Source organism: Lactuca saligna, chromosome 4 (genome assembly GCF_052625555.1).
Source record: "Lactuca saligna cultivar CGN05327 chromosome 4, ASM5262555v1, whole genome shotgun sequence".
Taxonomy (NCBI): Eukaryota; Viridiplantae; Streptophyta; class Magnoliopsida; order Asterales; family Asteraceae; genus Lactuca; species Lactuca saligna.
The window spans coordinates 14,289,002-14,314,410 of NC_136420.1; the positions used below are offsets into that span (position 1 = coordinate 14,289,002).

Here is a 25,409-nt window from a genome sequence, read left to right on the forward strand (position 1 = left end):
TGGTCATGCTTTGTGCTGAAGGCCAACAGACCCAGGGCAGCCCGGATAAACTGAAGGCCCTGCGAGGTCGTTCAGTCTAATCGAAGGCCCGACGAGCGGTCCGGATAGGCTGTAGGCCCTGCTAGGCGGTCCAAACGTGTCGAAGGCTCAGGAGCGATCAAGATAGGTTGTAGGCCCTGCGAGGCGGTCTATTCAGGTTGATGGCTCAGTATGTGTGTTGTTATATTATGTTATATGTTTGACATTGGTACTTTAGGGGAACTCACTAAGTTTCGGGCTTACAGTTTTGAATCAGAAACACTTAAAAATTTGATATTATACATATTTATTTGTTATGTTATACTTCATTAAATGATTTTTTTTTAATTGAGAGAATCTACCAAATGGGACCATGCAAGTATTATATGAAGAGAATATATATTAAGCTGGTGAGAGTGGTGTCACACCTATCATAGTCTATGTAGGCGTCGCGTGCCACGCTCCTTTCAAATTTTGTCATTTACATGGCAGGTTCTCATACTTGCCATGATATTTTTTTAAAATTAACTAATTTAAAAAAAATAAAACATTTCAAACATATATTTTTTTTAACTGAAGTTTCATTAACTTCAAAAAAAGCATACACTTACACTTGAAAAACAAAACACATTTGAAATTAAAATAATACACACTTAAACTTAAAAAACATAACGAACTTGAAATTAAACTAATACACACTTAAAGTTAAAAAACATAACGCACTTGAAATTAAACTAATACACACTTAAACTTAAAAAAACATAATGCACTAGAATTGACATGTTATATTAAAAGACAACAAGTTTAAATTTGAGAAAATTTTGGAGACTACCTTAGAATTTGCCAAAACTCAACAAGCTAGAAATCTTTGTTAGTTTCAACATGGTAAGTTTCGAGAGCATTCTCTAGCAAAGTATTTTCATTTTCACCATTTTCAGCTTCATGCATCACCCTACGACACACATTGTTAAACTGAGTTGTAAGTGTGTTTGCACGCCTCCATTGAAAGTAGATTTCTTCTTTACTTCGACGGACTAGGGCTTCACAGTTGTATTTTTCGGTGACTCACCTCCAAAAGGTTGGCGTAGGGAGGTTAATGTGGATTGCGTCTTCTGTAACATCAACCCATAAACGAGTCAATAACATCTCTTCTTCAGGCGACCAAACACAAACCACACGAGTCATTACCAATGAGGTTTTGAAGAAGATGAAAAATAAGAAAGTTAAGATAATTGAATTAATAAAATTTGAATGGAGTGAATAATGAATAAGAATGATGGTATTTATTGTTAAAGATTGAGGGTTTAAAATTTATAATTTTGAAGAAAAAAAACGGTCATATTTTTTAAATTGAATGAGTTTTTGAAAAGAACGTATTTTTTGAAAAAGTTAATTTGAGTTAATGGGTAAAAAAATCGGTTTTCTCTCTCATCGATAAAACATCACCGAGTGGATATTTCATACATACGCGTGTTCTCTACCCCCTCTTAGGTACCCAAACTCACTATAATTAGTTGTTTTGTTTGATATATTCATTATAATGTTATTAAACTTCAACTTTAACTTGATTTACTTTGAAGATTTTCAAAATTTCATTATTGTTTTCCTCTTATATCACTTGTTTTTGCTGAACACCTATTAAGCTATATATATTAGAGTTGAAAATGAAAATTATGTAAGAGGAAGATAAATGTGAAATTTATAAAAATTTTAGAAGTAAATCAAGTTAGAAGTTGAATTATAAGACAACATAGTATAGTAAGTTTGGGTACCTAAGCTTATATACCCTTAAGGGTATATTCAATTTTCTCATATATATATATATATATGAGAAAATTTTCTCATATATAAGGGTATATTCAATTTTCTCATATATATATATATATATATATATATATATATATATATATATATATATATATATATATATATATATATATATATATATATATATATATATATATACAATGTACACATATGATACAAAACAACATAGTATAGTAAGTTTGGGTACCTAAGCTTATATACCCTTAAGGGTATATTCAATTTTCTCATATATATATATATATATATATATATATATATATATATATATATATATATATATATATATATATATATATATATATATATATATATATATATGTTTGCTTAAAAATACCCATAAACCTTGAACGCTTGTAAGAAAAAACTTCATCAGCCACTTCAGAATTAAGATTTGGCTATATATATATATATATATATATATATATATATATATATATATATATATATATATATATATATATATATATATATATATATATATATATATATATATATATATATGCTTAAAAATGCCCATAAACCTTGAACGCTTGTAAGAAAAAACTTCATCAGCCACTTCAGAATTAAGATTTGGCTATATATATATATATATATATATATATATATATATATATATATATATATATATATATATATATATATATATATATATATATATATATATATATATATATATATATATATATATATATATATATATATATATATATATATATATATTCTACATTCATCATATTGTTTTTTATAAGTGGGATGGTTTATAATTTGACTAATCGATCTACAACACCAAATTAGTTACACAAATTCCTATTTTCAACAATTTTTTGTGTTTTTTAAAGTCATTTTGTTTCTTTTTTTTTTTTAAAGTCATTTTGTTTCTTTTGTGTCCACCCCAAAATGGAATAAAGAATTAAAAAAAATGTTTCTATAATTAGAAACGTCCATTTAAATAGGGTTTGAAAAATTATATCTAACTAGTTAGAAAACCGTACCGTGTCAGAAAGTCTGATGGAGTATTAATCCAAATGATAACATTGAAGCCAAAAATAATATTGAGAATTTTGAATTTACTCTTTTTGGACATTGAAACTTGCGGATACCTTCATTGTCGAAATGAATCCTACAAGCATACCTTGCCAGGTAATAAAACATGGGAAAATACCGATAATAGTCAAAAAATAGGGGGCAATTTCAAAATTTAGACATGAAAATGGATATTTCCGGATATAGACATGCATTCCGCGGAGCTACCTCCGCGGAATGTCAAAATTGTAATTAAAAATGGATCTTGAGTTTTTTTTTTTTTTTCGGGTTCGATTCTTCGGGGTTTATATTTATTTACCAACTAATTATTTTCAAGAAAAGATTATGATAGTATGATAATCTTTTTTTTAGAAAATAATTAATTGGATAATTAATATAAACTCCAAAGAATCGATGCGGAAAAAAAAAAAAAAAAAAAAACTCAAGATTCATTCCTCGGAGCTACCTCCGCGGAATCTATTGTAGCTCCGCGGAATGGATCCTGAGTTTTTTTTTACGTTGATTTAATTACGATTTTGCCATTCCTCGGAGGTAGCACCGCGGAATAGATGTCTATACCCGGAAATGTCCATTTTCATATCTAAATTTTGAAATTACCCCCTATTTTTTGGCTGTTTCCGGTATTTTCCCATAAAACATGGTGTGGTTAATAAAATCATGGAGAATTATCCATGTTTCTTTAGGTGTCTCTGATGAAATCTTGATCAGGATGTGCTAGCCTGACGAATCCTCTAAGTAGAGAATTATTCATGTCATCGATGGAATTATACAAAAAGTTTATCACCGGCTTTCTAAATTATTTTATTTGTTTATCATTACATGAAGGAATTAAATCAAATTGATGTATAAACTAATTTGTCAATAATAGATGACTACGTATCTGATGAAATCATAGAAGAACATACAACTTGTGGTTAGATAATTATTCATTGTCATTCTTTGGATCAATACACTCCCAACCAGCACGTTGAGATTGCAAATAGGTCGCATTGGATTTTTTTAGAAATAATGAAAAAAATAGGAATGCTCTATCACAGAAAGTTGGTTGTTAAATCAAAAACGTGCAAATCGCCAGCTAGGAATCACCATGACTTGTTTGCCACTAAACCTAAACTTTTTCCTTTTTATTTAAATCACGTGTTTCATTTTACATTAGAGTTGAAGTTTTATTTATGTACATGATTTTTTTTTTTTATAATGAAATTAAAGAAGCTGTAAAACTGAGAGATTGTGGTAAAGAAAGAAAGGTTCTCAACATACAACACGATTATTAACCACAACAAAACAAAACAAAACACTGTAAATCATTAAAGCACTCAACAACACAACACCAGATACCTCTGACTTCTGAAACTAGAAAACAAAACAAGCCCATAACATACCCACTGAAACCCTAACTTTATTACTATAAGAAAGAAGACTGAAAAATACATATATATGTAGGTTGTGTTGTGCTGTGGACACGAACCTTGTCATTCATGTCATGTGATGTGTGTATGAATATTATATTTATGTAATCACAGTAGGGGCATCACGTCCTGTGAATTCTTGCATTTTTGACAGCTTCAATGCAACCTCCACCTGTACATAAATTTATTTAAAACCCCAACTCACTAAAATTAAATTAAACACCACAGAAAATAGTGAGATATCATTATTTACCAAAGGAGAAAGTGCTTCCTGTGAATCTCTTCCAGTCTTTGATGAATCCTTTTCGTATTGTTCGATGTAGAGACGAATTGTCGCACCTTCAGATCCTGTTCCAGACAAACGGAAAACCTACAAAACACACAACCATATATTAAAATATATATATATAAATCTTTTTTTTTTTAAATAGTAAAAGATGCTTTATATAATTAAATGATGAAGATTATACCAAACGTGACCCGTCTTCAAACAAATAACGAATTCCTTGATTCTTAGAAACCGAACCATCAACAGGATCTTTGTATTCGAATTCATCAGCACTTGCAACATTCGCCACATCAGATCGTACTCCCTTTATCAATCTGCAATCAAATTTATTTGTTAGTAATCAAAAAGCAACTAACAGTTAAAAGTTCAAAGAGAAATCACCAAACTTACTTGTTGACTTCACCAAGAGAAGACTGTAATTTGACCAAGTGGGCCATTAGTTCTTTAGCAGCACCTGCATCCACATTCTTTACAAAACAATATCAAATTAAAATTAAATATTTTATTATTTAAAAACAAAACCGAATAAATATTATAAAAATCAAAAACCTCGTAATCGTATCGTGTGTAATAATGGCGTCCGAATTTGGCCCAGTGTTGCTTCACAATGTCTTCAACAGTGACAAGCTTTCCACTAGTGAGATTGTCTTTGTTTTTATAAGCAAGAATCGACATCCAAGCTAAAACAGCCCAGATTCCGTCCTTTTCACGTATATGGTCTGATCCTATTATAACAAATAAAAAATAAATCATTAAAAATGATCCTTGAATAAATATATATAAATTATTTATTTACCAGTTCCGAAACTTTCTTCACCACAAACAGAACATAGTCCAGCATCCATCAAGTTACCAAAGAATTTCCATCCAGTTGGGACTTCAAAAAACTTTAAGTTGAGACTTTTTGCTACAACATCAAGAGCAGCAGATGTTGGCATGCTCCTACACAAAGATAAAACTCACACTTCATAAATAAATAAAATAGATAGATGATTTTTTTTTTTAATATAAAATTAGGAAATATGAAGAATGGCGGTGACCTGGCAACGCCCTTTAAACCGGAAGAAAAGTAGGGAATGGATTGGACTGCATTGGCAGCAATGATGGCGACGGAATCGGAAGGGGTAACGAAAAACCTGATTGAAGAAGAAAAAAACAGATTACTTTTTGCATCAAGTAACCAAACAAGGAATGGAATTGAGTTAACATGATAATGGAATGTAATGATTCATTCAAACAGACACTCTTTCAAAGAGTAATTATAGTTTTTTAGTATAAATTAGGGTACACTATTTTTACCTTTTACCAAGGACCATGTTTCTATCAGCATCACCATCTGCAGCTGCACCAAATTCAGGAGGGTTGCTATCAGGGGTTTTGCCCAATCCCATTCGTGCTACCAACTCTTTCGCGTATGTTAGATTGGGGTCAGGATGTCCACCACCAAAATCTTCCTGTTTGCATAATAATTTTTTTTTTTTTAAAAGAACCAAAAAAAAAAAAGATACATTACGAAAGAAACAAAACCTTAGGGACACAGTTTAACAATGAGCTCTCTTTTGCACCAAGCTCTTCAACAAATATACGACTAGCATAAGCTCCAGCAACTCCATGAAGCGCATCATAACTAAAATGAATATAACAAAATTTAAAAAAATAATAATAAAAAAAAAGAATATGGCTTGCAAGTGGGTGTGATGGAACATACCAAAAAGAGAATTGTGGGCATGCAATCAACTTTTGGATTGCCTGGAAGTCAAAGATTGACCTGCAAGGTGTTCATTAAGCCATTAGATGATAAAGGGCAATTACATCATTTACATTAATATTAAAGACTTTATCGTTGGAACAAGAGTGATAGCAGCATACTTCATCAATTTCACGTAGTCACTTGCTGCATCAAAAACATCAACATCGAATTGGCCATCAGGGCCTGAAAAGGAGGAAACACCAATTGCAGAGATATCCACCTGAACACACATGGGAAATATGCAATCAAAATAATATAAAATATAATTTTATTAAATATTATTATTGTAGGTTAAGAATTCAGTGTTACATCAGGTAAGCCTTCTGCAATAAAATACTCCTTTATTGTTTTGGTGTTCTCAAAGATTTTATCAGTAACTCCTTCGGGTGCTGGCCCACCATTTTCCATATTGTATTTAATTCCAAAATCCTGGAAAACACACGAAATATATTAGTAAACTTTTTTAAGCTTTTAAACATATTTAGAGTTTTATTATTAAGAGAATACCACATACCTCATTGGGACCACCTGGGTTGTGACTGGCTGTCAATATAAATGCTCCATTTGCTTTAGAACCCTAGAAAATTAAAAATATAAAGGTTGTTAATTATTGATTTAGTAAAGATTATTCTATTAAATATCTTGAAACCAGATAAACTTACATCAGCACCAACTCTTTCACGTACAACTGCTGATACAGCAGGTGTTGACAAAAGACCATTTTGACCAACCCAGATACGTCTTGCACCATTTGCAGCAGCCATTTTAATTATTATCTGCATTTTTTTTATATAAAATATCAGGCATTGAATCTTGATAAGTCCACAGGAAATGTTGATGTAAGCACCTGGATAGCATCCTTTGAGTAGTATCGTCCATCACCTGATACAACAAGTGTAGAACCTGCACGAGAGAAAAATGCATCATCAATACATTTGAAATGTAAGGGTAAAATGGTCATTTAGTCTCTCATTCAGATGGTTTATTGGGTCTAGCAAAAAAAAATACTTTATGTATATAGTACGTTATGCAGGCAGACAGACATTTCCCATTCAGAACTTAATGAGGAAAAAAGAAAGAAACATCTCCAAAGAGTATTGCTGACTCTGGTTGCTAATAAACTAGGAGTGAGATGATCTTTACCTTTAATTTTTTCTGCAGAAAGGGCATTGAATGTCGATTGAACAAAATTGTGCAAGTAATGCGGTTGTGTGAAAACTTTTACCTGAAAAAAATCAAGTTAAATCACATCAGTTTGATGTGTTTGTGCAGAAAACTCAACCACTGGCACTTAGAAGTTAGAACTAGAGGAAATAACATGTGTGCCTAAGAATGATCATGTCATCTGGATAAATTTGCAACCTAAGTTATAGAAATGATAAGAGTATTTCATTGACTATTTTGTGTTGTTAAGCTATAGTAGCAACTTCTTGTCTATTGTTCTGAACTTGAAGAAAACATTTAGACGTCAAATTCTCATAAAAAATCTAGTCTGTTAGTGATGAATGCTGAAATATATCACCCTTAGTGTCTTAACACTCAATGAATGTTTGCAAAGTTATTGAGTTAACTAGGGAGTTTTGATGGGATCTGAAGCATTAGTGCTGAAAACTTTAGCCTCTTAGAACTAGAAGAAATAACACTTTATATGTGCTAAGAGTTTATATGACACATGCCATCAATAATCAAAGTCCTTTATAGTGTTGGAAATCCAATCATAGCATTTTCTCAGTTCAAATATGACAAAATCTTTTAGTTCTTAAACCCAGCATTGTGCCTGTTTATATTTTGAAACGCCTAGTAATTTGTCTCTACTACTTAAACAGCCATAATTAAACACAAACAAGTGGACTCCTTTTTCTTGATATGGACTACTAAAGGAGAAAGTACTAAGAACTTTCCATTTCATTAAATCTACCATCTTCACATCCAGGATAAGGTGATCTTTGAACCGATTGGATCCAAAACATACCATTCAGAAACCAAAGTTCATCTTAATTTTAAACAAAACTAACTTTTCCCAAATTTAAAGCCAAGTCACGGATTAGATGCTCCAGACACACTCATGTATGACGTACAATAGATCTGTACACAATAACCGACATGGATAACGATCGATCGCATACCACAAAATTCAAATGTAGGATTTAAAAGTAGCATAAGCAAAAAAGCACAATCCGATCTCAATTTAAACATGCATCAACAAGAAGAAACATTTTACAAATCAAACACAAGCAATAGGCTCATTAATGATTATTTTCTTGTTTAACGCAATCAAGACCAAAACAAGCCACGGATCTACGAAAATCGAAATCGAAATCATTTGAAAACAGATTAGGAAACAAATATACCTTCTTCCTGAGTCCAGAAGTGCCAGGCTTTTGGCCTTCAATTGGCGAAGATTCGACACGCTTAACCTTGAAAGTCGCCATTACTTGAGTGTTTTTCCTGTGATGTAAGGAATTAGAAGTGGATCGAAGTACACATATAGATATAGTTGATGAGAGAAGGAGATGCTTACAGAAAGAGTAAGGTTGGCGAAGAGTGAGTGATGGTTGTGTCGAGAGATATACGGAAAAACTTGGTGGGGAGGATATTCGATTATTCGCGAACCGCACGCTATTGAGCGAATCAGACGGTGATCTGTCGACTAGATCTGAGAGACACCGATTTCGACTCTTGGCCCACAATCAATTTCTAACCGCTGATCATTATAAAATTTTAAATTTAAAAAATAAAAATAAAAGCAAATTACACGTATTGTCTATGTGATTTGGGTTAGTTTTACGCTTTTAGACCTTAACATCTTTTCTTTGAACTTGTACCATGTCTAAACTTTTGTTTCATTGTCCTTACCGGATTGGAAATGACTATTTCTAACCCTTACCATTGAAACCACCACCACCAATCACCTTACCACATTGACCATTCATTAACTAGGCGAAACATTCTCTTAGTTATAATTAGAATAAATAAATGAGAAACTTAAAGCAAACCATTTCCCCTTTGTCTCGGTGGCAGCCACCTACAACACCACCACACACCCCATCACTACCCACCTACAACACCACCACTACCAACCCATCGCTAATATCCTCCTCCACCACCACCCAACTTAAAACCTAAATGAACAGCTAAATTTTGAAAGCATATGTCAAATGGAAACCACAAAAACCAAAATGAAAATCAATTTTTGTTTAAAATCCGATTTTGGGATGTATTTTATTTTGGGATCTTGGACCGTAGTTCAACCATGTAAAGGCTTTGGGCTTCACAGGAGTAAAGTGTAGACCCTATTAGATGATGTTGATGTTGGATAAGTGATTTAAACCTTGAATTGTACTTTGAAAACTAAAGGGGTAAAATAGGAAAAGTAATATTTCAAACTTCTTGCATGAATTATGATTTTTAGTTTGATGTGTTTTTATTCATAAGTGGTTCGATATAATTGTGGGGCTCGTCAATACCTTCGTGTGGATATAAAGATCGCTAAAGTTGGAGTTAAAACGAAGAAATTATGATTGTTTTGAAGTTGAAGTGGAATTTGGGGATTTTGTTATATGCTAAGCGTAGGAAAGCCCCTACGTTGAGCGTAATTGAAGAATATTGATCATGCATGTAATAACCTACAATGAGCGTAGGTTAGGCTACGCTGAGCGTAGCTACTGTAGACCAAAACCCTAAATCTAAGGTTTTAAGCCCTAATTAAATGCTCTAACTTCTTAGGATCCCTCCCATGACTAGCCTCCATCACCTCATATCATTCATTGAGAAACCCTAGCCTCATCTTGCTTGTTTTGAGCCTTTAGCAGCTTTTGTGAGCTTATCTTTTTCATTTAGCGGGTGAGTCTTGAAGAACAAGGTTGTTGTAAAGTGCATGGAAGAAGGGTTCAAGTATAGATCCAACAAGGTTGCCTCATTTTTAGAGCATTGTAAGTAAAAATCTTTCTAACTTGCTCATTGGTTTCTTACATCTTGTTATTGTGCATTTTTGTCACCTTTTGGTCCCCTGAGCTTGTGTTTTGGGAGTTGAGAGAACTCTAGCACCTTTTAAGTTATATGAAACACTCTTAGGACTTGTTGGACTTAGAAATTTGTGCTTTGGTGCTTGTTCTTTAAGCCATGCAAGTTGTTTTAGCATTTTTGGTCATTTTAGTGCATAAAGTTTAGATCTTGATTGATGGGAGTGTCTTAATGGGTAAAGTTGGAAACTTTATACATTAAGACATTGTAAGCGTCCATATTTGAAAGTTTGTGGGATTGGCATACGGTACCAAGAACTTAATAGAGTTTTTGGACTCCTGAGGCGACGTTGAGCGTAGCATCTTGTACATTGAGCATAGAGCAATATGATATGCTAAGCGTAGGTCGACTAAGGGTTGGTTGCTGACTTTTTGACCAGTTTGACTTTTGGTCAACTGTATTGGGATTTAGTCTTGGAAGGGCAAAATATTCTTTTGCCCAAGGAGGTTTAGCTATGAACCAAGATTCTTTGAGAGTTAGTTATTACATTAATTGTTAATTAGGGTTTTATTATGTGTATGTTAGCATGAGGAGATTTGATATCGTTAGCTCGAGTGTGTGGTTCATCTTGTCTTCTGATTGAGATAAGTCTTCTCATGATACTGTGTAGGATGTTAGTTGTCTTTATGAATTTTGCATTTGTATGTTGGGTTGGGGCCGTTTGTATGTTGGGTTGGGCCTATTTTGTATGTTGGGTAGGCCTGTTTGTATGTTGAGTTGGGTCCGTTTGTTATTCTGGGTGGGGCCTATTGTGATTGGATGGGCGAGGCCCGATTTATGTGCGCGGGATCGTATGGTTATGTGGTATTTTAGGGGAATTCACTAAGCTTTATGCTTACGGTTTGTGGTTTAAATGTTTTCAGGTTTTCTTATGTTAAAGTAGGGGCACAGATCGATTGCATCGGATCCATTGGAGATTTCACACATAATAACTTTTGACGATACACTGATAAATTTTTTTGAATCAAATGGTTTATCTAGATCTTTGAAGTTGTAGTTTGAATAAATACTTTTATTTTTAAATTAAATTTTTGGTTTGAAATTTGGGACGTTACAAGTTGCTATTAGAGCCTTTGTTTGATGGATTCAGGCACACTCTCGGGTGTGTCTAAACTCAAACTAAGGAATTGATAATCTTTTCGAAAGAAAATACATTTTCTAAAAAGATTTTTACAAACAAAGGAAATATGTGTAATGTGTGCAATCAGCCGAGCTGAAGTAAGTGATTCCTAAAATACTCATACATAAGTACTATAATTAATATGCCATCATGTGAATTACATGCTAGAATAAGGCTAAGGATACCTTCAGGGATCGCATGATAGAATTGTCTGATCTTTGTGATATCCTATAGCCTAAAAGGAATTAGATGTTATGCTTTACCTGGAGTCTATATTGGCAAAGTTAATTGCTAAGTGTATGTTTAAAATTTGTATGAGATCGGGGTCATATAGCCTTAGAATGATTGATTTAACCTTATTTCTTGTTCTTTGTCTAGTTGTAGGATTAGGGTAGAATCATTTAATTGACAGTTTATTTGATCCCATATTGTATATAATTTGCATGCATAAGGCAACCGACGATGTTGGTAGAAGTTCCTAGTATCGCAAAAGCAAGTAAGACAAGGATTCCTAGGGGAGCCTAGGAAGTGCTGTAGTGCGATATGTACGTTGTTTAGCGAGCCTTGTAAGTATCATTATGAGGAAGTGTGACAACCAAGAAGTTTCCGTCATAAGTCACCATTAGGAAAGAGTATGAAAGATAGATGTAATAACTTAGTATTGTAATATTTGATTTTTGAGATAATAAAAATTAAATGTGCCATTACAGTTATTTGTTAAAACATCCATTAGGCTTGAAAATTAGCGTTCGAAAAGTTATACCATTTTATAAATTGGTTAACATACTTGCATAGTACTCGTTAACGTGATCTCAAGGATATACGATTCATAAAAATTCAACTCCAAAGGAAAGAGTTATGGATTTTATAGAAAGAAAATCAACCGCATAATTAAAATTTATTTATGTCAAAAAGATACTTAGAGATTGGTTGAGTTTTGACTAAAAATGCAAAAAGGAGTTTCGTAGTACTCCTTAAGATATAAACTTTAGGACAAAGAGTGTCGAAAACGAGATTCGTATGAGAGAGATATGACTTTTGAAAAATCATTTATTTTTACCCACGTTAGGCATAAAAATGAAAATCAAAACTAACTGAAACAAACTAAAGGAGGGTTGTAGTAGCCATTGAGATCATCACACATACACACACACACACACACACACACACACATATATATATATATATATATATATATATATATATAAGGCTTAGATCGAAGCTTGCACGAAAGAGTTATGATTTTTACAAAATCATTTCGTTTGTGTGAGGTGCGCGTCATACCCTTCGTGCACCTGACATTGAATTCAAGGAGATTGCGAGTGATATGACCAATTTGGAAAGTGACATATGGCCTTCTCTAGATGGAGCCACAATGATCATGCGCAACGCGCGTATATATATGTGTTCTATGCACCCGAAATCCATGAATATAAATAGAGGGTTGTGCAGAACTAATTCCTCACACCCTCGGTACTCACTCTCTCAACAATCTCGAAGTTACTTCCCTTTGGAGCGGTCCCCGGAGTCCCGAGCCCGATTAAACCCTACATCAAAGGTATCACGCGACTAGGGTGAGTACATGACCCCAATTTCACTACTTTAAATGTTTTACAGTGGGAATACATGCTTATCAATTATTTTGGGATTACACTGTTTAAAAGTCAAGCACACAACCTAAACATCACTAGAAACGATAAATGAATGGAACTAAACTCCGACAAGCTTCCTCGGAGAGCTCCTCCTTCTCGGCACAACTATCATCCACACTCATCTCTCTGAGAATAAATGTATTTTGAAAAGGTCAACATAATGTTGGTGAGTGCACAAGTTTTTATAGTTTTCGACTTTTATTTAGTTGTCTTAATTTAAGCATCCTTTTTCTTTTAGAAAAACCTTTTCCTAAAGTAGTATATCAATCCTAGCTTACTATATTTTTAGGATATCTAGCGATCCTATCTTATTATCTTTTAGGATATTTTATTAATAATAATTTTCTATCTTTGTAGGATATATAACAACCCTAACGTATTTTATCTACCACTCTAAGGCGTCCATAATGGTAGTCAGACCTCTAAGGCTTTTTTTAATGTATTAGCATGAGCCCCCATAACTGAAATTGTTTGACTAATAATTTCCCCACCACGACGCTTCATCAGACGTCGAATAGTGATTAATAAGAAAGTTATCATGCTGGGATTGTGGCTAGCAATCATAGGTGGGGGTATCAATCCCCGTATAGATCTATACATATTTTCCTAGGTCTCGTAAGATTAACGATTATAGGTACCACGGAAGCCGAATTTAATCAAGGCTATTGGATGAATATTAACAGCTCACTAACGCATTAACCTTAGGTATTTTATCTTTTATCTTTTGTCCTTTATCTTTCCTATAATTATCCTAATATAAACACCTTTAAATTTATATTTGATAACCTTAGGTATCAATCCCCAAGCTCCTCCTTCTTCAATAAGCTTCAAAACACACAATAATCACTCAAAAACAACTCAAAAGCTCATATAAGGCACTAGGGTTTCGTGGATTAGGGATTGGGACTTGGAGGCTAGAAATGAGGCTAGCAAGTGGGGATTAAGATGCTTAAATAGAGTGCAAAACCCTGAAATTAGGGTTTTATTCTGGCAAACCTACTCGTCGAGTTGGGTCTTCCAACTCGTCGAGTAGACTTCAAAAGTCATGTCCTTTTTTAGTCTCTACTCAATGAGTTTGGGCTACCAACTCGTCAAGTTGCTTTATAAAAATGAAAGAATTTTTTATTTAAATGTGTACTAGGAACCAGACGTTACAATTCTCCCCCACTTGTCTTAGACTTCGTCCTTGAAGTCTGCTAAATCAGGAAACAACTTCGGGTAGTGCTCCCTCATTTCCTCTTCGAGCTCCGAAGTCCACTCAAATCCCTTGCGGTGCTGCCATTGCACCTTTACTAGCTTGACCCTCTTGTTCCTCAACTCCTTCGTCTTTTTGTCGAGAATAGCTACCGCTCTCTCGATGTAATTTAAGCTATCGGCAACCTAAATGTCCTTTAGGGGCATACCACTGAGTCATCCACTAAGAACTTCCGTAACTGAGAAACATGGAAGGTGGTGTGGATCTGGCTGAGCTCTGCTGGAAGATCCAATTGGTAAGCAAGCCGTCCCACCCAATCCAAAACCCTGAACGGACCGATGTATCTGGGGCCCAACTTACCCTGCTTCTTGAACCAGATGACACCTTTCCGAGGTGACACTTTCAGGAGGACCATGTCCCTCACCTGAAACTCCAAGTCTGAATGCCGCTTGTCGGCATAGCTCTTCTGCCAACTCTGAGCAGTTTGGATCCTGCTCTAGACCTGCTGGATCCTCTCAGTAGTCTTGAGTACTACTTCGGTGCTCCCCATGACTCTCTGACCGACCTCGCCCTAACAGATCGGGGTCCTATATTTCCTCCCGTAGGGCATCTCGAAGGGAGGTCGGTCTATGCTGGTGTGGTAACTGTTGTTATACAAAAATTCCGCTAACGGAAGGTACGTATCCCAACTGCCTCCGAAATCCAAAACACATGCACGCATCATGTCCTCGAGATTCGGAATCGTCCTCTCGCTCTGCCCATCCGTTTGAGGGTGGAAAGCGGTGCTGAAGTGGAGACGAGTACCCATCTCTTCGTGGAACCGCTTCTAAAATCTAGAAGTGAAATGAACATCCCGGTCTGAAACAACCGAAACAGGCACTCCATGTCGTGTCACTACCTCACATACGTAGATATCGGCCAGCTTCTCAGCCGATATACTCACCTAGATCGGAATGAAGTGAGAACTCTTGTTCAAGCGATCCACGATAACCCATATCGAATCTACTCCACGTGCGGTCCTGGGAAGCTTAGTGATGAAATCCATAGTGATATCTTCCCATTTCCACATGGGAATGTCTAACAGCTGCATCTTGTCGTGTGGACGTTGGTGTTTAGCCTTGACTTTCCTACAAGTTAAGCACCGCTCAACATACCATGTTAAGTCCTGCTTCATGTAGGGCCACTAATAATTAGGGCGAAGATCCCGATACATCTTCGTCGTCAAAAGATGGATGGAGAACCACGAGTACTTGTGGGCCTCATCCATTAGAATTTGTCGTACTCCACCCCAGTATGAAACCTAGACCCTCCCATGTAGGGTCAACAACCCGCTGCTGTCATAATCAAAGGAGGCCACCTAGCCTATGATCTGCTCGCACTTCCGACGCTCCTCCTTTAGGCCCTCGACGCGCGCCTCCTGAATCTGCTCTAGCAATGTGGTAATCACTGTCATCCTCATACATATGTTTCGAATCAGGGTTGCCACTACCTTGCGGCTCTGGGAATCAACCATCATATTGGCCTTGCCCGGGGGGTAAAGGATCTCACAATCATAGTCCTTCACCACATCCAACCACCGATGTTGCCTCATGTTCACATCCGGTTGATCCATGAGGTACCTTAAGCTCTTGTGGTCCATGTAAATGGTACATAGAACCCCATAGAGGTAATACCGCCAAATGTTGAGGGTAAAAACCACATCCCCCAGATCTAAATCGTGCGTCGGATAGTTCGCCTCATGAGGATTCAACTGCCTCTTTGTGTAAGCTATCAAGTGACCTCGCTGCATCAATACCGCACCCATTCCCGTGATCGAAGCTTCATGGTAAACCGCAAAGTCATCAACTCCCTCTGTCAAGATCATAATCAGTGCCTCGCATAACCGCTGTCTGAGAGTCTCGAAGGCTGCCTGTTGCTCAGTCCCCTAGCGGGATGTCACCGACTTCTTTGTCAGTTGGTTTAAAGGAACAACGATCTTGGAGAAATCATGGATGAATCTCCAGTAAAAACCCGTTAGAACAAGGAAACTCTGAATCTCAGTTGGAGACCTCAGAACCTCCCACTGCATCACGGCCTCTATCTTGGCTGGAGTGACCAAAATTCCCTTCTGGTTGACAAGGTGCCCAAGAAACTGCACCTCACGCAACCAAACTCACAGTTGGAGAACTTTGCGAAAAATCTCTCCCTCCTCAAAGTCTCCAGCACCTCCTTTCAGGTGCTCCTCATACTGCTCCTGAGTCTTGGAATAAACCAAGATGTCATCGATGAAGACTATCACAGACCGATCCAACATTTGTCTGCACATGCGGTTCATGAGATCCATGAACACGGTATGAGAATTGGTGAGCCCAAACGGCATCACCACGAACTCATAGTAACCATAGCAAGTCCTAAAATCTGTCTTCTGAACATCGTCATCTCTGACTCGCATCTGGTGATAACCCGATCGTAGATCAATCTTGGAGAACCAAGATGCACCCTGTAGCTGGTCAAACAAATCATTAGTAATCGGGAGAGAATAACGGTTCTTCACTGTTACCTTATTCAGCTCCCGGTAGTCTATACACATGCGATGTGACTCGTCCTTCTTTTTCACAAACATGATCGGGGATCCCCATGGCGAACTGCTCGGCCTAATAAATCCCTTGTCTAGCAGCTCCTGCAGTTGCGTAGACAGCTCCTGCATCTCGGGAGGAGCCAACCGATATGGTGCCTTAGTTATAAGAGCCACACCAGGGACTGGGTCAATGTTGAACTCAACCTATCTCTCCAGAGGTATCCCAGGCAAATCCTCTGAGTATACATCAGGGTACTCTCGCACGACCGGTATGTCATCGACTGTCACCTTACCCTTATCACGAGTATCCAAGTCATACGCGATGTAACCTGTGCAACCCTGCAGAAAGTAGCGCATCGCTCTCGCTTGAACATAGGGTCAGTCCACCCTGCGGCCTCTCACTCTGAATCACTAACCCTCCCCCACCAGGAGTGTGAACTTGATGGGCTTTGAGCATTCTAACACTCCTATTGTGTACATGCTACCCTAGAAACCTTGGATCTATGATTTCTCTATTATACATGCATACTTTCATTTTTCGAAGGTTTCATCCTAACTAGCATATCATGGGGTATATGTAATACAAAAAAACTAGTAGAATGACATACCTTTCTTATAACTTTGATTCCTTAAGACTTTATGAGCCTATCACCTCAAATGTGATGCCTCAAATGCTTCACACAACACCACCAACAATTGGAATAACTTGAGAGAAGATTAGTATGCACCAAAATTGGCTAGCCCTCACTTTTATCACTTAAATGTTGATTTTACAAGCATGAGGCTTCTTTATATAATGTGCACATTAGGGTTACACCATGTAACTCATGAACTTCCATATTCTTCATGATCCATGGGTTTTAACCTCCATGGAGTATCCATGAGTCACCACATAGGTTTAGCCCAGTCATGAAGAACTATGGATCATAAGCCCACTATATAAGAATGAATGATTTACCAAATCAATCCCCATTTATTTAATTAGTCTCTTTTGATAACAAAATTAATTCCAAAATAATTCTTGATCAATACTAATTAAATAATTCATATTAATATATTAGAACTTATAATATATTAATAAACCATAAATATCCTCTTTTCACAAAAGTCTATCCAAATTGCTCCGATGCCATGCAACCCAAATGGACCATGCCAAATCGGGTCAAGTACATACCAAATATATTTATGTACTTAGACACCTTATCCAATAGTCTCCCACTTGGATAAGTCTAATAACTATAGTTGCAAGTATGACTTCAGGATCCAACCAACAATCGTAGCTCTTCAAAGTCTCGTGGAACTAGGTTGTGCCATTTTAGATAATTGATCATATAATCCTCTGTTCAAGATATCAACCGGATAAATACATGGAACAACATCATACTTATTGTTCAGCAGTTTGTTTCCCGATTTCCAATTTGTTTGACATAGAACTTAATCGAACACATCAATTCAATTCTGACCGGGCCCGACACATAAGTCAAAGTAAAATCATCGAGGGGCCCAATATACCGCTTTTAATCCTCCAAGGACTAAAAGGAACAAATAAACTTCGACTCATATGCTTGTACAAACTAATCAAAAAATTGTACATAACAACACGTTTTATAACATCAAGTTACTGATGCGTTTTTGTATTATCAATGCACAACCAACTCATAGTCAACAACTCATATCTCTTGGTTTGAAGACTTATATAATATTACCATCTCACGATCACTCGAGATAAATTCCATGAAGTGATACAAGTGAGCATGGGTTGAATCCAATACTCAGAACTTATGATCACTCATTAATGTTGCAGCAACAATTGCTATGTCTAATATAATTCAGACAAATCTACAAACCAAATTCATGACAATCTTATTTCAATACATACTTCCAAAGTATGATTGACTATGGATAATTTGAATAATATGATATACCATAAAATAATTATTCTGGAAGTCAAAACATGCAAAATGAAACAAGAGTAAATGATTGACGCAAGACAGTACCATGCTAGCAAATAAAAACACCTTTTATTTAAACATCAAATGTTAATTACATTTCAACTATTACAAGTTTCGAAAGCTATCTAATTACTAAAACTAATATCATCCTTCAGCCCAATGCGCCTTGCATGTGGTAAATGCTTAACCCTGCACAGTCCCTTCGTGAGGGGATCTGTTGGGTTATCATATGATGATACCATCTTTGCCACGACGAGTCCTTCTTCTATTCAACGTCTAATGAAGTGGTATTTTCTGTCGATGTGCCTGGATCTGTCGTGATTCCTTGGTTCCTTGGCTAAGGCAATTTCACTCTCGCTATCACACAAAATCTCCATAGGCTCCTTTATAGCTGGTACAACTCCAAGGTCTCCAATGGAGTTCTTCATCCATATTGCCTCCTTTGCCGCCTTGCTTGCTGCTATGTACTCCGATTCGCATGTTGAATCAGATATTGTCTCCTGCTTGGAACTTTTCCACGTAATTGCTCCTCCATTTAGGGTAAAGACTAAGCTCGCATCACTTGTTGGTTGCTGCTATGTCACACCCCCAAACCGAAATGGCGGAAATGTTCGGGGTGGAGGACGTCATGTGTAGTATCACAAAAATTGCATCATAGTAATCAAAGTAAATACAACCATTACATTAAGATATGATTATTCAAATATGTTGATACATAGTTTATATACATCAAAAGTATGACAAAATAAGTAAAAGATGTGTCTCTATACGCTCCGTCTTCTCAAAATGCTGCAGGAGTACTTGTCTACCGATTTCCTGAGAATATAAGCGATTTTTGAAAGAGTATCAACATTAAGCTGGTGAGTTAAAAAGAATGTTTTTGTAGTGAAAACCAGTCATTGAATTCTGTAAAAATGTATGTATATTTCCCAAGAAAATCCAATATTTTCTAACATGTATGTTCGTTACTGTATTCTGTTAAAAAAACCTGGACTACCACTTGTAAGTATAGTATGTTTTGTTTGGAAACCCTTGCTACCACCAGTATGAATAATATGTTATGTTTGAAAACCCTAACTATGTGTTCTGTTTGAAAACCCTGGCTACCACCAGTATGTATAGTATGTTCTGTTTGAAAACCCTGGCTACCACCAGTATGTATAGTATGTTCTGTTTGAAAACCCTGGCTACCACCAGTATGTATAGTATGTTCTGTTTGAAAACCCTGGCTACCACCAGTATGTATAGTATGTTCTGTTTGAAAACCCTGGCTACCACCAGTATGTATAGTATGTTCTGTTTGAAATCCTGGCTACCACCAGTATGTATAGTATGTTCTGTTTGAAAACCCTGGCTACCACCACTATGTATAGTATGTTCTGTTTGAAAACCCTGGCTACCACCAGTATATATAGTAGTTTTATTATTTAAAATAAAACCATATATTGTATTCCTAGGATCCTCCAGTGTAATGTGTAGTAGTTCTATTAATTAAAATAACACTAATGAAGAATAAAATCCCGTAAACAAAGGTTAGTTTATACTATTGTGAGTTCGTATAACCATGCTTGATATGACTGATGACCTCAGCGACGTTCTTCAGGCGTCGTACGATATGATATTTGTCACCCCAGGCATGCCTGCCTAACTATAGCTAGCAGTTTAGGTGTGGGATTGTCAGTCCCGAATAGATCTATTCACAAATATCACTCTCCCCCCAGGAGACTCTGGTTACACTAAGGTAGTGTTTGTTTTTTGTCTGCAGATCTGCGAGACCTCTTCTGTCTGCACCGTGCAGACCACGCGCAGACATTAGTCTTCGCAGACTGTTTGTTTTTTTGAAGACTGCAGACCTAAAAATGTATGCGCGCCCTCTTCTTGGCGCAGATGTGGACCAGAGTCTTCTAACATCTTCAGACATCTTCTAGCCTAAAAAAAACATATATATCTTTATTTTTTTAAGTTTTTTTTCAATTTATATTTTTTCCAACTTTATTAATGATAAACAATTTGAAAAAAAAAATTACAAAACTTAAAAAAAAGCATTTGACGATACAAACATGATATTTTTAACAAATTTATAAATAAAAATTTATTATAATAATAGTCGTTGAAGTTGTTTATATAAATATGAACAAAAAATCATAATATATTCTTATATTTTTTTGACAAAATTTTGTAAAACTTTATTTAATAGAGTATCATCAGTTTCTCGAGAAAATATTTATCGTACGTTTTTAATAGATTTTAATTGAAAAAATCGAAGTTTATTTCCATCTATTTATGTATCAAATTCTTTGATCACTAATTATAATGTTTAGTTATAATTTTACAATCAAAGTTGTTCGTTTTAATCAAATATGTATGTGAATTAATACCATTTAATATATAAAAGTTGATCTAGATTCGTTATATATTTATAATAAAGTCATAAAAATATATAAAAAAATCGCTTTGAAGTTTTAAAAAATCAGTTTATTTAGATTTCAGTTTATTTTAATAGCCCGCAGATGTTAAAAAAACAAACAGTCTTCTTTTTTCAGACTGCAGACGTTTGGTCCACCTCTTCTACTGCAGAGGTCTACAGATGTGGTCCGCAGACTGCAGACATTTTATCCCAGAAAAAACAAACAGCACCTAAATGTTGAGGATTTTTACCAGTACCCTAAAGGGTACAATTGAAGAGATGTCTCGCAATCCTGTATTAAATAGTTTACGTGTAGTTCTGTATCGTTTTCTCGTAAATGAAATCGTTTGTATACTTAGTAGAGTATTAATAATTATACTTAAATAATTATTTAGTGTTATACTCTTGTTATCTGAACGTAGTAATGAATATCATAAACTAAAGTTGTCATTGTTTATTTGTTTGCTCATGTATATAGTCTGAATTGGTAAATATTGTGTAATGAATTCCCCAAACTATACTCATTATAGTTTGCATGATATGTTATGTACTTGGTTTGTGAATTGTTCTGAAAACTATGCAATTATGTTTTCAAGTTTAAAGTGTCCCTTATTCTCCGCATATTACAAAAGGGATAAAATATTCATATAATTTATAAAAATTTCGAAATCGTTGGACTGTATCAATTGCATAAGTTTTAAACTTGTTGAAATCCTTTTGTTTTAGTTCACCAAATCATTTGTGTTTGGCTTTTATTCCCCCTGAAAACTTTAAAAATCATAAAAGCGTAGGGGTATGAACTAACAGTTGGTTGCGTGAAATGTCGAACAATGAAACTGGAAATGAAGCCCCTCGGGTTGGTGTACGTGGCACTCAACGGAATCCTAATCAATAATTAAATACATAATTGTAGCTTATTAGCAAAACCATTTATTATAGTGTTGGAAGACACTTGTTATTGGTTTAGGAATGTTACCGTGACTCGATCGAGGTGGAGAAGTGGGTTTACAGACAAGATTCACGGTGTGAAGGAGTTTGTGCCCGTGAAGGGGGTTTACGGCCGTGAACAGCCTCTTGAAGGGTTTACGGCCGTGAATTGTTTGTGGTCTTTGAATACTTGAAGATTTGAAGGGTGTATGGCCGTAAAATCAAGAACAATGATGTTAGATTCGATGAAAAACGTGTTTTAGATGCTCCAAAACAACCTCCAAAGGTGATTCTTGGTGATTTTTGGAAGAAAAGAGGGTGTTTTTGGTGTTTACGGTTGAGAGGTTAGAGAGAGAATGAGAGAGTTATCGGACAGAAAAGTGTAAATGAGGGGTAGATGCTCATATTTATAGGGGGTTCCATGGTCGTTGGTGGGGGCCACCTGTCGCTGGCCATAAACGGGTGTACGGCCGTAAACTCACTCAGGGCGAAAACTTTTGAGTTTTCAAAGAAACTTCAGGTTTTTTTATGCGATTTTGGTTCTGAATCGTATATAAAATTCAATTATATATATAACTAAATGATTTTCCAAAGCAAAAGAATTTTACAGAACTCAATAAAACTCAAATTTTATTAACGGAAATTGGCTAATGGTAACGGAAAAAGTTTCGGGTTGTCACATCACTGTACCCTACTACTGTCAAGTCATCCTCCCACCAAGGGTAAGGACCCAGTCCTTAGTCCTCTGTAGGTAATTGAGAATGTTCTTCACCGCAGTCTAGTGAGCCTTGCTAGGATTCCTTTGATATCTGCTGACCATGCTCAAAGCAAAGGCCACATCACGGCGAGTACAAGTCATAGCATACATGATTGACCCTACAGCGGAAGCATATGGTACTCGACTCATCTCAACTATCTCAGCCTCTGTACTCAGGATCTGAGTCTTACTCAGTTTGGTGTTACTCTGGATCAGTAAGTCACCTTTCTTGGAATCCTACATGTTAAACCTATTCAGCACCTTATCCAAATAGGTACTTTGACTAAGTCCAATTAGTATTTTACTCTTGTTTCTCAATATCCTTATCCCTAGGATATAGGCAGCTTCTCCAAGGTCCTTCATAGCAAAACACTTCCCAAGCCAGGACTTAACCTCCTGCAAGGTTGGGATGTCATTTCCTATAAGTAGAATGTCATCCACATACAATACCAAAAAGCTAACTATACTCCCACTAGCCTTAACATATACACAGGACTCATCCTCGCTCCTCGAAAAGCCAAACTCTTTGACTTTCTCATCGAAAAAAAGATTCTATCTACGAGATGCTTGTTTTAATCCATAGATGGATTTGTTAAGCTTACACACTCTATTAGGGTACTTTGCATCAACAAAACCCTTTGGCTGACTTATGTAAACATCCTCAGCCAACTTTCCATTAAGGAAAGCGTTTTTGATATCCATGTTCCATATTTCGTAATCATGAAATGTAGAAATGGCTAGAATAACCCCAATAGACTTAATCTTCACTATTAGTGAGAAGGTCTCATCATAGTCAACTCCTAGAGTTTGAGTAAAGCCCTTTGCACCCAATCACGCTTTATAAGTGTGTACATTCCCATCCATGTTAGTCTTCTTCTTGAAGATCCATTTGCACCCGAATGTCTTACGACCCGATACATTGTCAACCAAGTTCCAAACTTAATTGTCATACATGGACTGAATCTCGTTGTCCATAGCCTCTTTCCATTTGGCAGCTTTAGTGCCTACCATGGCTTCCTTGAAGTTGTTAGGTTCATCCAAATTTATCAGTGTACTATCACTGATAAATGCATCACCTTCTGTAGTAATATGGAAACCATAATAAAAATCAGGTGTGCTCCTAACTCTTGTGGAACACCTCAGAGGTACAGACTCATCAATTGGCTCAACATGATTTTCCTCCACAAGTTGATTATTAGTGTTTGAGGTTCCTTCACCGCTTGACTCTTGCAGCTCTTCAAGGTCAATATGTCTCCTGTTGTTTCCTTGGCTTATGAATTCTCTCTGAAGAGAAACTCCTCTCCTCGCCATGAAGACAACATTGTCACTCGGTCTGTAGAAGAGATAACCAAATGATTTTTGTAGGTAGCCAATGAAAATACACTGCTCACTTCGAGGTTCGAGTTTTCCGTGAGTCTCACACCTCATGAAAGCCTCGCAACCCCAAATCTTGATGTAGTCTAAAGTGGGAAATTTTCCAGTCCACATCTCATGAGGTGTTTTGGAAACCTTTTTGGTAGGGACTAGATTAAGGATATGGGCGGCAGTATCTAAGGCATACCCCCAGAATGAGATTGGTAATGAAACTCGACTCATCATGGAACGAACTGTGTCTAACAAGGTTCGATTGCGCCTCTCAGCCACACCATTCAACTGTGGTGTCCTAGGATGTGTTAACTGTGAAATAATTCCACATTCCTTAAGATAGTCAAGGAACTCAATACTAAGATACTCACCACCCCAATCCAATCTGAGCATCTTTATCGTCCTGCCTAGCTGATGCTCCATTTTTCTTTAAACTCTTTGAATTTCTCAAAGGTTTCTGACTTATGCTTGATTAATTAAACATAACCATATCTACTATAATCATCAGTAAAGTCACATGGAAGCGGTTAGCATCCCTTGTGGCGATTCTGAATGGTCCACACACATCTTTGTGTATGAGGTCCAACAAACCTTCACCCTTAGCACAAGTACCAGTGAAGGGTGACTTAGACATTTTTTCAAGTAAACAAGATTTGTAACTATCATCTGAAAATAAGTCAAATGAATCCAATACTCTAGCCTTTTGGAGTTGGCATATGCGCTTCTTGTTGACATGTCCAAGATGATAATGCCATAAGGATGCCTTATCCAAACTGGTGGAAGAATCAATATGCAATACATTATTTCCTAAGTTGTCTACAACCAACACAGTTTCATATACACCATCATAAGGTAATGATTTAAAATAAAGAAAACACCATTATAAAAAGCATTAATACCACCACATTCATTATCAAATGAAAAAGTAAATCCTTGTTTGTACAAACCATGGAATGAAATAATATTTCTTGCCATTACAGAAGAGTAACAACATTTATTCAAACCTAATATTAACCCACTAATAAGCAATAAAGAATATAACTCCAATCTTGGTGACAAGTGAAGCTTTCTTATTCCCCATGATCAAGTTTATCTTCTCATGCTCCACATCCTCACT

The 25,409-nt window shown here is 35.9% G+C and overlaps 1 protein-coding gene across 1 annotated transcript; it reads right to left on the reverse strand.

Annotated features, from left to right (window-relative positions):
* Nucleotides 1–4,123: 4,123 nt before the first annotated feature.
* On the reverse strand, nucleotides 4,124–9,010 carry LOC145041277 (phosphoglucomutase, cytoplasmic). The gene is made up of 18 exons (XM_078989288.1): nucleotides 8,859–9,010; nucleotides 8,689–8,785; nucleotides 7,481–7,562; nucleotides 7,185–7,240; nucleotides 7,000–7,113; nucleotides 6,852–6,914; nucleotides 6,647–6,766; nucleotides 6,457–6,557; nucleotides 6,296–6,355; nucleotides 6,115–6,214; nucleotides 5,887–6,041; nucleotides 5,628–5,723; nucleotides 5,384–5,529; nucleotides 5,137–5,312; nucleotides 4,978–5,054; nucleotides 4,769–4,901; nucleotides 4,552–4,668; nucleotides 4,124–4,470 (listed from the first exon to the last, which is right to left on the reverse strand). Exons 2-18 carry the CDS (start codon nucleotides 8,767–8,769, stop codon nucleotides 4,399–4,401), a joined length of 1,749 nt encoding a protein of 582 aa, XP_078845414.1. The 5' UTR covers nucleotides 8,770–8,785; nucleotides 8,859–9,010; the 3' UTR covers nucleotides 4,124–4,398.
* Nucleotides 9,011–25,409: the final 16,399 nt, after the last annotated feature.

What these genes read in the sequence shown, in the direction of transcription:
- LOC145041277 (XM_078989288.1), bottom strand. Translation starts at nt 8,769, where the DNA reads ATGGCGACTTTCAAGGTTAAGCGTGTCGAATCTTCGCCAATTGAAGGC. An exon ending in TTGCAGAAGGCTTACCTGAT is followed by an intron (nt 6,558 to 6,646) that starts GTAACACTGAAT and finishes ATGTGTGTTCAG; the next exon opens with GTGGATATCTCTGCAATTGG. An exon ending in TGTTAAACTGTGTCCCTAAG is followed by an intron (nt 6,042 to 6,114) that starts GTTTTGTTTCTT and finishes TTATGCAAACAG; the next exon opens with GAAGATTTTGGTGGTGGACA.